This window comes from Dromaius novaehollandiae, chromosome W (assembly GCF_036370855.1).
Source record: "Dromaius novaehollandiae isolate bDroNov1 chromosome W, bDroNov1.hap1, whole genome shotgun sequence".
NCBI lineage: Eukaryota > Metazoa > Chordata > Aves > Casuariiformes > Dromaiidae > Dromaius > Dromaius novaehollandiae.
In genome coordinates, this window is record NC_088130.1 from 68037759 (window position 1) to 68052605 (window position 14847).

Below are 14847 nucleotides of genomic sequence, written 5' to 3' on the forward strand. Positions count from 1 at the left end.
GACTGAAGTGTCCTGGCTTGTGAGCCTTGGGGTCTTCCTTGGGTAGGAAGATGAGAAGAAAGCCACAGCTATGTGATGAGTGTGATGAAGACTTAAGGAGGAACTGCAGTCATGAAAGAGAAAGCAAGAAGATGTGAGAGCATGTGGGGAGCACTAGGATATCTGCGGAGGGAGAGGGGAAGGGAGTGTTGGTGGAAAGGAGTAAATAAGGGCAAAGTGAACTTGTAAAATTTCTTGCTGCACTAAGAATGGGTAAAGCAATGTTTGCAGGTGCAGTTTCTGCAGTCGCTGCGTGCATCTCCTAGGGAAGGTGCTTCAGGCAGGTGATTCCTGTACTCTTTCCCTACTTGCTCTCTTCCAATTTTCAGTCTCATGCATGGGATCTCATACAAAAAAAAGTCCAAGAGCCCCTTCCTCAAAGAGCAAGCAGAGAGCCTGGCTGTGTGGGAACCTGCAGCTTTTCCCAAGCAAAACAGATTCCTGTCCAAGCGAACTGCGCTGAAAGTTGCTCATCTGTGGGACAGAAATTTGCATTTCTCTTCCATGCTACGTACAGTGATATAAGGGAGCTGAGAGCACTCAGGAAAGGAAGATATATTTTTATAAGCGAACACCTCTGCTAACGGAGGCAAGATCCGGAGATCTAACCACCTTGGAGGATGCACGCTGTACAAAGACACTGCTTCGGATGAGCCTCCGAAGGTGGCAGGCATAATTGTGGATTCAGTTTATTGCAGCTTTGATCTGCCGTCTTCCGGCCACTCTGAAATATTCAGCAGCGAATGCTCGGCGCGGTTCCCTCCCCCCAGGTCTGCGTTGCTTCCTGCATGCTAACGCGGCCGGCTGCTTGAAATTCAGATCGGAGGCTTGCGGTTTCCATTAAGCCTCCGTGGGTCGCTCGGGATATTAGCTGGATTGGGTTTTTTCCTATTGAAGAATGTCTCGGGTTAGTCTCCCGAGCCCGAAGCAGCCAAGTGGCAATTGGCTTGCAGGGCTCAGCTGATGTGCCGACACCAAGGTCTCCCGGCAGATTTATGCCGCGGGAGGAGGCGGAGGTCAAGCATCAGTGATGCATTTCTGACTCAGATCGGCGCGGCCCTGACATCTTTCATCTGCCTTGTGCCTTGGTCTTTTCTTTTTTATTCCATTTTGTTTTTTTTTTCCTGGCTGTTGGACTTTTTTGATCCCCTCCAATGGGGAGCTTGTTTTGTGTATACAAATAACATTCACATATGTCCAAGCTGTGCTTTCTGATCTGTTTTCCCAGCGTTTGGGTTCTCTCCCAGCCTGCAGCAGAGCTAATAATTAGCTCTCTCCATGTTCAGCTTCCTTGAACACTGACTTACAAATTTTCCTTGGCACCAAAGAGGAGCTGCAAGCTATTGTTCTTCTGCTCGGTCAAGGTTTTGCTTTCTCGTACAGATGTATGACTGAAACAGTGCTGGGGAGAATTAGGTTCAGTTCATTATTGTTTCTGGCCGTTGATTTTTTCCAACCGGTAGCTTTAAACATCAAAAATAATTTCATTAATAAGGTATTTGTCTTAAATGTAAATTATCAGTTGCTGTTCAAACCTACTAGGGCAAAAAGCTTGGTGATTGTTTCCCAAGGGATGTTATTAATTTTTTTTTGTTGCAATTTTTAATGGATTTTGAAGGTTTTGTTCAAGAAAGGAATTTTCAGTTTTCATATTTTATTTCTTGTTGAAATTTCTATGTTGCCAGTTGCACAAGAAGTGCCGGTTTAGCTGAGAAATAGTTGGATGTAAAATTTTTATTGGCTTCAGCTACTGTGAAAACACAGGTTACGTATCACTGTCTGCAGTGACCATGGTATTCCTTGCACTGGAGATGGGGAAGGGCACCTTCTGTGGAGAGCTGGGAGAGTCCTTCCCTTTGGGATGGAGACACGTTAAATGATGAGTGCTGAGGGAGAAGGGAAAGAGGGAGCGATTATCTGTTGTTTCTTGCAACACAAGAATTGGGGCATACTCCATGGAGTTGTCTGGTTAAGGCAAATGAAAGGAGGATTTTCTTTTCCCAGCAGTATAGAGGTGTATTTTTTATATATATATAAATATATATATATTTATAATGCGTGTGTATATAAGCATCCACAGGATGTTGTGCAAGTGGATTTGCAAGGGGATGAGAGGAATTCCTGGCTAATGTGCCCACTGATGGGTAATAATCTGTCTTGATGCAACCTCCTCTCCAGGGTGTTGCTAAATTGCTGTTTTTGTCTAGCTCTCAGGTGTCTCCAGGAAAGATCGCCCTGTACTTTCCCCATTTCTTATGCTCCTTGGTTAGATGTCTGCTATTAGCCGCTGTGAGAGACCGGATTGGGGTCAGTGCCCATAGGGCAGCACTCTGCAGTTCATGCTGCCTGTGCAAAGTAGTTGTTCATAAATGGAGAAAACTTCCCCTGGAAACCTTTTATTCCCATCTTTCCCATTCCGTGAACAGGTGACTAGTAAAAGGTGGTTTGTGGGGAAGAAAGGATCAGACTGCCTTACTTATGGTCATGGAGGATCTCATGACTCACATTTCACAAGCTCTTGATTTGCTGAGAAAATCCCAATCGTATATAATTGCATTCTGCTCATCTAAAAGTCTCCCTGTTTCTCAGCGTGAGCAGTAATGTCGTTTGCTGCATAACATCGCTGTGCTCTGCTAAGCCTCCCTGCGTTCGAGTGGTGGGCTGAGCGCTCCCCTTAGAAAGTCTATTAGTGCCATGTGAGCCTCTGGGGTGAAAACCACTCCCGTCGATGTGTGTAAGATACAGTGAGTGCACCATAATGCCAATATAAATGAGGAAAGTTTAGATAACGGCATCATTTTTAATCTTCTTATGTTTGGATTTCTTTTCTAAAAAGACCCGGTGGGAAAGTGGGAAAAATTTATATAATACTGTATTTGCATTCCCCTTGTGAGGCTGTTGCAAATAGGAAACTCTTTGATATGTTTTTGAGAGCAATTCATTAAGTAAAAGGCTTCTGGTATGGTGTGTCTGTAGAGATCCAGCAGAGCCCTTTATCCACAAAAGGGCTGGCAGCAGCTTCATCCAAGGGCCTTTGTATGGAAAGGGCATTAACAAAAAGCAGAGCAACTCTGTGGGTTTGTCCCTTTTCTCTAGGTGCAGGGAGAGGGAGGGTAGAAACTGCTCCTTCCTGGCCAGATGTCACCCATCATCACCAAGTGAAAGCCTGCATTTTTGGGAATGAATGGGACTGTGATTTATTTTGCTGCTTATGGGTGAACCTTTGTCTCACCTTGTGCAGCAAGGACTTGTTGCATGATTGGGGACCGCAGGAGGTTCTCCAGATGGTCACGTTGTCTTCCTAGTGAGCTGTGAAGGAGCGAATGGGTTACGTGGACCACATCACGAGCACCAGCTGGATTATCCAGGTCCCTCATGACCTCTGGTGGCACCCCTCTGCCGTTCTTCTGGAGGGGCTCATGGTGGAAGAGGTGGCTTGGTTTGCCTTCCCATGAAGGCAGTAGAAACAGCAGCATGTCTATGGCAGGCAGAGACAGCAGCTTTCCACAATTTGGGCCGTTTTCCCTGCTCAGATAGCTGTTCTTGTTCTTGCCTGGGCTAGCTGGAGATAGCCTCAGGTTACTAATTAGACCACTCTGATCTACAGTCTGCACATCACAGAAAATGTATTTTAGAGAGTTTTTAGAGGGTGCTTTTCAGTCTTTATTTGTAATGTGTTATATTCCCTCTCCCTTGTTTGCAGGAGCAGACTGTGTTGATCTCAAGAGTTCAAATGTACAGACCATAGTAAGAGAGCAAAGTCTCATGATTTATAATAATTAGGGGTGAGGAAGAGTGAGGAGAAGCGCCTGACTTGAGTAGTTTGATGGTTTGGGATTGCCAAAGTTGGTTATTTTAAAACTTTTTCTCTTGGGATGAGAAGAAAATGGTGTATGTTGTTAAAGAAAGCCCTGTCCTCTTGGACCAGAATATCTGATGCTGGAAACAGAAGGTCAAATAAGTATTTTACTTTTCAATTTGTCCCTAATCCAAAAATAGCTTCTGGGAAATGAGGGGGAACTGGAGATGCAGAAGAATGATGATCCTATTTTTGTGGCACACAGACTTATAAAATAAAATGAAATTGGAAGCAAATCATGAACTCGGTGTTAAAGAAGGTCCGGCCTGCCTTCCAGCTCAGCAGAGGACATCCTGTAATGCACGTCTTAGGTCCTAAACTGGTTTGCCTCTACAGCGGCTGTCCCACACACTTAGGCTACATCTGTGCTGATAAGTTAAATGTGTTTAGGACTCTTCCTTGATAACTGACACAGGACAGCACTCACGTATGTTATTAAATGCTCCTAGCATCCAGAATAGGGTGAGCACATGCAAACTGCCTTTTGAGAGCAGTGCCTCACCTCTGCTCGTTCTCCACTGTGGCTGAGCATTGACCAGGACTTGCTGGCCTGGGCCAAAAACATCCCAGGGACAGTCCTAAAGAGATAACAGTGTAAGATGCTGAATTTTTGGTGCTTGGGAAAACTGCCTGTGCTGTTCGGTAGCATGGACAGAGCCCTCGAGTGCTTTGCAGGGATTGTGTGCTGTTGTGACTGCGTGGCACGTCCTGCCTAAAGGATATCTGAAAATACACCCAAGCCTGCCTGATAATGTAAGCATGAGAAGTTCCCACATCTCCACAAAATCAAAATTAATCTTGCATAAAATCTTATCCCCAATGTCTCCATCACTCAAGGAAATACAGTGCTGTGCTAATGTGTCAAAACGCTTCCTCACGGGAGGTGTTTCCCACTGTGTGAGCTCAGACTGTAGGCGGAGAACATCTGGCCTGCCTGCATCTGTGAGACATAGTCTGAGGGAGTCTTCTTCGGGTGGGGTGCAATAAGAGCAGATCCAGTTATAACGTTCAGGTCCCCTCACTTACGTGTGTTACATTGCCAAAGCGGTGGTATTAGTATGACCATTGTCCAGGTTGTCCTGAAGCAGCTTCAGGATGGGGTGATGGGCGAAGGCTGTCTCTGTTGGGGAGCAGCAGGTTGCAATGTGCAGGGAGACTTAACTCTACAGAAAGCACAAAAAAGCCAAGTCAGGATCAGTTCATGTTTCTCACGTCACAGAAGAAAGTTGGTGGGTTCTGGGGAGGGAAGACAGGTGGTACAGATTGCTGTTCAGATTTTGTCTGTCCCACAATGAAATGTCTCGGCAGTAAAATCTGGGCAGCTACCACAGAGCAAGCAGCCGTGCTTCGGATGTCTTCCTCCACGTAACACAGTCCTGTCCTTTGCAGTGCTCTACAGTACTCTTCTGTGCTTTACAGGGCTGTAATATTATATGTTATAGACAGTATAATTAAATACTGTAATATAGTAATACTTAATAACATTATTTTCCTAGTATTGTAGGTTCTAACATGATAAGTGAGAGAGATGACAAATGATAGCTTTCTCTCGCAACCTCTATTTGATCATACAGCACAGAGATTTTCATCACAGACATCAGTGCCGGTTGACTGCCTTGGGTCAAATGCGTGGAAATTTTCTGTAACGGATGCTACAGAGGCAGACAGGATCTCTGTCTCATGTAGTGCTACCCTGAGCAGCTAAAGTCAGGCTGAGACTCCCGTTACCAACAGTGCCATAGCATAAACTCAAGTCCACAGCGAAGTCTTCTGCTTACCGGCTTAAATCCACTAACATCAGCGGGCAGAGTAATGCCACCAAGTGTGATTTTTCTAGTATAGATTCGGCCTCTGAGACTTCCAGTTTTCCACCAGATTTGGTCAAGACTGGCCACCAAGTTTAGGAGTTGTTGGAACAAGCAGGTGCTAACAGACGGTGCAGTTGCCTCCTTTTCCTATCTGAAAGGAAAAGAGAAAATAAAAGACGAGGAGATACTTTGAGGCTCTGATGGTGAACATAGGTTGGTCTAGCCCTGCCTTACAGTGGAAGAAAGTGGATCTTTGTAAAGTGAGGTGACTTGCCCACAATCAAACAGCAGCTCTGAAAACCAGAGTTGCTGCTTACTGGTTTTCTGTCTGTGTCTAACCTCTATGTAGTGTATGTTGCCCTGTTAAATTATGGTCTGAGAGGACTGTGGAGAAAGAAATCAAATTATTTAGCTAAGATTTAATTTTTTCAGGCACTCCTGTTTGGGATACACCTCGTTAAGGAGCACAACCCATTAAGAAGGAACAACCCTGTATTGTTTGGTGATTGGTTTATACTCTTCATAACTACCTTTACAGAAGCCAAATAAGAAAGAAGAGTCTTAAACACAGAAGGCAAGAAATGTTTTCCTGCATGTTCTCCAGACAGCAGCTTAGAATCAGGGCTGCAGAGGTCTGGAGTGGTGCACTAGCATCTGATTTTGGCAAATCTGTGTCATCCTCAGAAATTTCCCTGGCTGTGGTTATTAGTATTCACACATCTCCTTCCCAGCAGAATGAGAACCTGCATATGGGAAATCATCTTCCCCCTCATTTGAGATACCCCACTTTGCAGAAGGGAAAGAACATACCTGCAGCAGCAGCATGTACACACATGGGGAGATGGAGAAAACGCTAGCTTTTCTGCTTGAAGCTGTGGTAGAATTTGCACTCTGAGGGTAGAACTGCCCTCATGAATAACTGTGGCCCATGGCAGCTTTACTTTTCTAGAAAATGTCCTTAGATTTCTGCTGACTGGTCAGTCAGAAGCCCTAGGATCCGTCACAGTGTCTAGTTTTCTGCACATGAATGTTCATCTGGGGCACGAATATATCAAAAGAGTGTACTGTGGAAAGGTCACCATGATCTTCATTGGTCTTATGCTCTTTCCCTACACATCTGCTACTGACTGCTGGTAGAAATAGGCTAGATGGACCTTTGGTCTGTCCTAGCTTGGCTTTTCTTATGTTCTTATGACATTTTTCCTGGTACACTTGCAGTTACTGAGATTCGTTCTACTCTTCATCCACGATTGCTTTAAGGGTGATCTGTGCTGTCCAAAACAGGCACATCTGTGCCTGCCGTGGTGTTGTGTAAGTGATACACAGAGAATAGTGAGTAGGGAGGATAGTAGTGTAGAAGATGACTGGTGGATCACAGGCTCAGTGTCTCCATCCAGCAATGTGTTACTCCTGCTCCAAAGCCTTGCTCTGTGCTCATTTCAGGCTGTCAATGTACTAGTGTGGGCTGGAAGTAGGTTTGGCAGCAGCTTGCAAAGAAAGGAGTCGATTTTGGAAGGGGCTGGAATGAGTGTGGAAGTAACTCGTGGCTTTTAATTGTGTCTGTCTGCACCATGCTGCCCTTGGCTGGTGGTAGATGCTATGGGGGACTTTGCTCTCAAGGCACTCAGCCTTCTGCCCTTTCTGAACATCGAATTATTTACTTATCTTTTGAAGAAATGTTGTTGTCTCAGACTGCTTCAGGCATGGAAGCTTTCGGGGGGGGGGTTCTGTGAGATGTATGTAGCTTTAAAGCTGCTCCTCCTTGTCCTGCTTAGGTGCTTTAAAGGCAGGGAGTGAAATGAGTTGGGACTAAGTCCAGCCATGTGGCTTCTCATCATGTTTTAGAGATATGCCAAACGAACTGAAGTAGGTGCTTGTCCAGCTTTATTCCCTTTCTGTCCCAGCACGAGTGACCTCCCTGCAGTCACCCGTCAGCCTCCCTGTTGGAGAGTCTGCACCGTCGCAAGCCTGGTTTTCCTGCAGGTTGTGGTTTCAGGTGCACACTGTCTTAACCTGCGCCAAGAACAGTCCAGAACCGTATTAGTTATCTTGATTTGTAGGTAGGTAGTGTACCAACTAGGCTGTTGGGCCCACCTAAGTTGTTTTAACCATATAATGAAAGTATTGGGTCTTCCTTCAAAGAAAAACCCACTGCAGAATAAAATCCCACCCACCCCCCAAAAACTGGGGCGTTAACATTTGTAAATAACGACAGGGTTAGTGCCATCCGTGCTGGGTGTCTCAAGGGCACAATTTGGCCTGTATAAGATATCTAGCAGCAGCTGTGATGCAAAAGCTAACACCAACAACAGTGTAGCTATGTCAAACCAGCACCAGAAGACGATCTGTAGCACGGCCTTTCCCACCTCCAGAATAAGCTGTTGCCTTATTCGCCTGCCTGTTGGCCGGGAAGAGCAAGAATAAAATGAATTTTGCAGTAAGTGTTCATGAATATGATGCCTGAAAACCACAAATTTCCAAACTATAGAGTTCTCATTAGAAATGTCCTGGCTTTTGATCCCCCCCATGCAAACTCGGTGTTTCTTGGGGCAGTCTGAGCAGTAACACCGTTGTATTATTTTATGAGAGGAGTTGTTCAGACAGACAGTAAACAAAGCAGTTAGGGCTTTGCAGGTCAAAATGAACATCTTTAACCTGGTGATCAGGTGCAGGCTGAGTAGACCACAAAACACTGGACTAATGTAGTTGTACACGGTTTACTGCGCCGAGTTGCAGGCAGCTGCACATCTATTGTAGCTGTAGTTTCTGGATTGGTTTCAGGAGCTGGTGGCTGGATGAGGGGACCGGTGGAATAAGGTAGCTCTAAAACCAGTTGTAGTAGAGGCTGAACCAAAACGAAGAGGGCTAAGAGGAGGTTTTCTTTGCAGCAGAGGAAGCATAGCCGTAATTGTGTGCATCTACGGACGTGGGCATGAGACAGTTGATAGCTAAAGGCTGTATCTTTAGTTAGCCAATAATATATTTGGGGAAAGTGAGCATGATTTCAGGCATGTGGGGTCTCCTGCAGATTTTGTTTGTCAAGAGCTTGCCTCCTTTTCCCATTTGAACTAATTGGTGTAGGAAAAGATATTTTTATAGTTCATCCAGAGACACAGAAATGTGAGTTCCTTCCCTTCCTCGAAGACCTCTGTCTACACCCCATGCTGTGGGAGGTGGTGGGATGGGCTCCAGGCTGGGTGCTGAAAAGGAGCTCTGGTTTACAAAATCCTCACAGTTTTTTTGTAAAAGCTGGCAGAATGCATTAGTATTTTTCTGAGAAAAGGTGGAGGGAGGAAGGAGGTAAATAGGAAAAATATCTTCGTGCCTTATGCTGAGTTTGCCTCACATCCAGACGTGCCTGTATGGGAGAGATGCCGTGAGTGCACTTGTATTAGACGTCAGAGCATCAAGAAGCCCTCAACCTTGAGACGTAAATCCTTAAAAAACTGAATTGTTTTTTTCAGCACTCTGCTTAACTGCTTGTCCTTTTGTATGTGGCTGGTTCTTCTGCATGAAATTTTTATAGTGGGTGGGTTTTCTATAGGGTTTTTTTTATTGCTTTATGTAATGTATTGAGAATAAAGAAGCTGGGAGCTTGTCGCTAGTAAAATGTTTTGGGTAAATCTTACTTCTTTTTCTTAAAAGATGTCCTCTCAATTGTTTATTATCTGTGGGGAAAAATTGGAAGAACAGCTGTTCTTGGATAGATCTAGAAGAGCAGGGGGGTTTTGAAAGAAATACTTGGAGTCTGGTGTCAAAATTTTGCATAACTGGAAGCCTTAGCGGGAAGTGGGTGCATGAAAATTTCTGCTGTGGAGAGACCTAAGAAAGGACTCTTTGCCTGATAGCTACCTTCTCCAGTTTTAACGGGATTAAGGCTCAAGGCTTGGAAGCCATTTCTGGGCATCCAAGGGAGCATGAAGGTTTGTGTCGTTGCTCTGCGGGCAGGACAGCCAGAATCCTTTGGAGGGCTCCCCGTAGCTTGTTTTGGGAAGCCCCTTGCAAGTGCTACGATGGGTCAGTCGTTAATGCTGGGGGCTCTTGTGTCCTGAGGAGTCTCTAGCGTTCCTTTCTCTTTCCTTTTTCTCTGGCCTATCTCAAGCTGGATATTAAATGCAGGGATTTTTGCATGCAGTTGAGTGTGACTAGGAGTTCAGCGTTGTCTCCAGGCTGCTTGAGGCTGGTGGCAGTGCTCTGCTTGGCCTACACTTTTCCCAGCACAGCAGACGTTGTGCTTACCTTCAGTCAGGGCAACCACGTAGGCGGTCACTGTGTTTCCATTTCTGAACATCTGGGGAAATCATCCGCTTTTTCTATGAATGGGATTTTCAAACCGGTGCTGAAGCAGCAGAAAGAATTAACTCTTGGGCTGGGAAAGGAAAGAGGCTTAATTAGTTCACGCTGCAAAGAGCTGTGAAGATGAAAATTGTGATGTAAGTGGAACATGTTATTATTGTTAATTAAAATGCAAATGTTAGATTTGACAACTAGTTTCTAAAGGAGGGCGGTTGGAAGCATTAATGTGCACAAGCCTCGCGATTCCCAAGGGGTTGCAGAGCTGGCCGAAAGGATTTGCATGGATGAAAGCAGACGTTTTATATCGCTCTCTCGAGGGGCCACGTTCCCCTCCGAGGCCCAGTGTGTGGCTTAGAGGTGCCCTCCTGGTAGAGAGGGTAGATTTAGAAAGGTAGCTGGAGCCCAGGTAAGAGATGGGAACAAGAGTTCAGGGTTGTTTTGGGTATTGGAAGAGACTGGAAGAGTCTTGGTCTTTTGTGGAGCACCTCAACAGAGAGCGGTGGGACTGGGATATGGGGGGAATGGGCTGGTGTGAGGCAAGGACAAGGAACAGAGAACTTCTTGCTATTACAACCATTTTTTTTAGCTACTTTCAGAGCTGCAGATGAATCAGATCTGTTTCTTCACTTTGCTGGCTTAATTTAACAAAAATATCGTGGGAGGCTTGTAGGTAATCTTGCCGTTGGCTGGAGGTGTGAGAGCCGGGGAACCTGTGATTAATGTTAAGCCCAGACTGGTGTAGGGCTTCTTTGAGGTTTTTTTGGTGGTAGTAGTGATGCTGGTGGAAGTTGGTTTTTTGTGTTTTGTTTTTTTTAATTTAATTACTATTTTGAAGGAATTTTTAAAAACATAAATATTAGGAGAGAGTGAAAAGGATAGAAAACACCAAAGAAAAGGAATAAAAGAATGAAAAGGCCCACGGGCCATGAATTAGAGCCAGAAGACAAACAGATTTAGTAAAAGTAGTATTGGTGATTTTTTATCTCACTGGATCACGACATTTGCACTGTCTTGTCTCAGTGAGTTCAAGGGTTGCCGTATGGTGGACCTAATCCCCCCCTTTCTCACGATGTGATTTTGGCCAGCCACGTCTCTGGCATTTGCACAGGTACGTGCTAAGTTGCAGCCCAGGCAGTGTGATTCAGGGTGAAGGGATTTAGCCTGGCAGGAGTCTCCTGCATCATCTCCCTGAATCCCTACGGCGGTCTGCAGGCCACCGTGAGCAAAAGTTGTGCTTATAAATATAACCAACTCTGAAACCGTCGGGAGCTGCTGTATGTGTGAGGCTCGGCAACGTGCTCTAGGTGACCCTGCTTGAGCAGGGGGGTTGGAGTAGATGATCTCCAGAGGTCCCTTCCCACCTCAACCCTTCTGTGATTCTGTGGTACCTGAGGAGCATGGAGAAGAAACTCAAGGTGTGAGTCTCAAATTCAGCATTTGACTTAACCAGTCTGTCTTTGTGGTGCCTCCTGAGGGGTATTGTGTCCTTGATTTATTGTTTTTTGTCTCGCTCTGCAAATCGACCAACATTTAAATGGCGATGATGGGGTTTCCTGTTTGAAAATGTAAGGAGCATTTGGAGCAGAAACATGTTTTAAAATGAGTGGGGGTTTTTTTCTCTCTAAATACTCCAAGAAATCCTCTGTGTAGTTCTTGGCTTTCCAAATACATCCCCAAATGTTTTCTCAGAAGTGTCAGAAGTACAACTCTGGGTGCATTTGATTCTGTCTTTTTAGAGGTGGTTTGAAAAGCTCCCAGATCAGCTCTGTAGCCCATGTATTGCACCTACCCATTGCTGACATAGATGGACAGGATACTCTTTTCTGCAGCCTTGGCATGTAGGATACAGTAAATTCATCACTGATATTTCGAACAGCTAAGTGGTGAAGAGTCTTTTCTCTCCTTTTCAGTCTGTGCTCGTGTCTTTCCCACATCAAATGAAATTGTTTTCACTTCTCCGGATGGATGCCTGCAAGACATGCTGTTCCCCAGCGTGTCCCAAGATGCCACCTCCCTGTGTCTCCCAGCTGGCACCAATCCATTATTTTCCTCCATGCCAGTTTAACAATTCCCTTAACTTTGTGTCGCTTGCTATTTTTCGGCCGTTGGGAGACTTAGATTGCACTGTGGCAAGGGGGAAGAAGAGCCATTGCTGTAATATCTCTTGGGAATAGCCACAACCCCTCATATTTCACCTATGCACAACTGTAAAGACCACTTAACCTCCTCCTCCTTCAGAGTCAGTGCTGATTTGGGGCTATGGCAATCACAACATATATGAGCTTGCTTGAGGCTTGCTAGTTTTGAGCACGGAGAACTCAGTACTGATGTATTTTGCCTCCAGTCCCTGGTGCTGGGTAAATACTCGTGTTTCATGTGCACTATGGTGCACGCTTCCGTGGCTGGACCACTGCATAACGTGGCCTTCGATAGCTTAGATAGAGTCAGCTGGTGCATGTCTTTACTGCACTGCACTTGCTGTGCAGACCACAGGGAAGATGCACTAATGTGGTCTCACTTACGCAAAGTGCCGCTTAATTAAGTAAATAAAAATTGATGCAATCTCTGGGCATGAGCTGGGAAAGTCGGGTTAGGATAAGCTGCGAAACTCAAGCTTTGCAAACATGTAATTATGGTCAGCTCTTACACCAGTCCTTAACTACATACTCGCCTTTTCATTTTCCGAGTTTCCAGAATACGTGAAAGAGTTGAATATTCTGTGCTTTGCGATTTCTGCTTTCTGAAATCGTCTCAGGTCACTTCAAAGCTCTATCCCGAGCCTCTGAGCAAAGCTTTTGAAGCGCTGACCCTGGCAAAACCCACCTCCCTCCCCGGCCGCCGCGTGGGCGGTTTGGATAAATACGTCTGGTGGAATCCGTGATTCTGGTTTCCTGATGACTCCTCTCGCCCTGCGGGCGCCTGACTGAACAAGAAACCTGCCGGTGCTCTGACAGGGTAACACGTGTTACGAGAAGAAAGGCAGAACGTGAGGGACGACTCTTTGATAGGCTAAAATAGTTACTCGTTTGATGCTTTTGGCTGGTGAAGTCCCAATATATCCAGGTGTATGAACAGCTGGAGTCCAGCTGTGGTCTGAGCACAGAGGGAAAAACTGACTGAGGAGTTGATTTAGGTTTTGGGGGGGATTAGGGATATAGGCAGTTTTTGAAGATGTGGGGTTGCTGAATGTGCATAATTAATCCTTGTGAACGTAAAGGAGGTAAGTATTATTTCCCCCTTATATAGACTGGTAAACCAAAGCACGAGAGCCAAATCTTGTCTTCCCTTAAGCCTCCCACAATGTCATCCCTTGGCAGTCGGTAAATGTGAGAAAATTTGACCTCGAGATGTTGAAGGACTCAACGGTCCCCTTTGGGCCAGGAGGCTCCGCCGGCACTTGTCCGGGAGCCACAGCTCTCCTGGCCCACGGGGCTGGTGTGGGGCCGGGGCCGCGCGCGCACACGACTAAAGCCAGCTGTTTGTCGTTTCCAGGAAGAGTGGGATCGCAGCAGCAGTGGCAGTTCAGGATCCCGGCCTAGCTCGGGCTCCAGGCGTGGGTCTGGCTCCAGGTCTGGCAGCCGCGGGAGAAGCAGCCAGTTCAGTCGCTCGACCAAGGTATATCTGGTAGTGACGGCGGGGCGAGCTGGCGGAAGAGTGCTGGAGTCGTGTCCTTTGCTTGCTGTTCATCGGAGGCGTCCTCTTAAGAACGTGACTTGTGTGCGACTGTGTCTACGTGTAGGGCGTGAGTGCGTGTGAACCACGAGCTGGGCCTAAGGGGGCTGCTGAATTCGCGCATCACCCGTGACTTGGATGCGCAAGTCTGCTCAGGTGTATCACATGCTTTAATATTGGGACAGAAGTCCCTAGCTAATTAGCTTAGTGCAGAGGAAATTCGTATTTTTTTTCTTGAAATCTCGGAGTACTTTAATTTGGGGGAATTAAGAGATGTCTTTAATGAAGACTTGCTGAAAAATAATAATTAGAAGCTGATATATGGGACTAGTGAAGATAAGTGGACACCACAGACACAGTGTTGAATTATGCCCTTGAAGCCAGCTGCTTTCCATGGGAGCTGTTGGTGAGACTGGGCGGGGAATTGCTTTCCTGCCCTGAAAAAGGGAATTTGAGAATTGGCTTTTGATCTGTTTTGAGGTCAGTTCCCTGCTTGAACTCAGACCGGGGGCCTTTTCCGTGTCCCCTGCCAAAACTGCTGAATTTTTCTCATGGAAACTTTCCATTTTGATGAGTTGGCATTTTTCAACCCAAAAGAACCCCTTAAATCAGAGCCTTTTTAGGCAGCTCTGCCTGTGCGTGCTCTTTTCTATTTTCCGTTGAAGTGCAGCCAGGGGTCATCGGCCGTTGCGAAGGAGGTTAGGTGAGGGAGTCTTGGCAAACGTAGAATTTACACGCGCTGAAAAAGTAACACATCCCACAGCGTAATCCCTGCATTTACACCGTGGGCAGTGCTAAGACTCAGCTGACCCCTTGGTGTTATGTTATATTAATGCTAAGCTCAGTGATTAGACATGCTGCAGCAGTCATGCAATGAAGAGCATGATCTTGCATTTGCAGTGATTTGCTGGGGAATAGTAATGAGGAGCGGTAAGAGAAACTGGTGTTACATTGACCTGGGGTTTTGCAAAGCTGCTGCGTGCATGTAAATGCCTACTTGATGTGGGGAATTTGCTGAAGCTGCACGCATAAGTACAGAGTCCACGCGCTGGTGCCGTGGTCGTCTACCCCTATGTTTGTTTGTGCAATCACAGTGGTTGAGCAATGGTAAATGTAGATTTTATTCACCTGGATGTGTGCTCACAGGATCTGGAGGACTGAGGTTATGAAAAT

At 45.9% G+C, this 14847-nt stretch overlaps 1 protein-coding gene across 10 annotated transcripts in view; it reads left to right on the forward strand.

The window, feature by feature from the left end:
• LOC112994478 (CBP80/20-dependent translation initiation factor) overlaps window positions 1-14847 on the forward strand; it is a 201430-nt gene that overhangs the window by 54309 nt on the left and 132274 nt on the right. For 8 of the 10 annotated variants that reach the window (XM_064500940.1, XM_064500942.1, XM_064500941.1 and 5 more), the window contains one exon: window positions 13495-13617. The exons of the other annotated variants lie outside the window; for them this stretch is intronic. In XM_064500940.1, the coding sequence (XP_064357010.1) occupies window positions 13495-13617 (123 nt within the window). The remainder of the gene's footprint in view (window positions 1-13494; window positions 13618-14847) is intronic. 10 annotated transcript variants of the gene reach the window in all.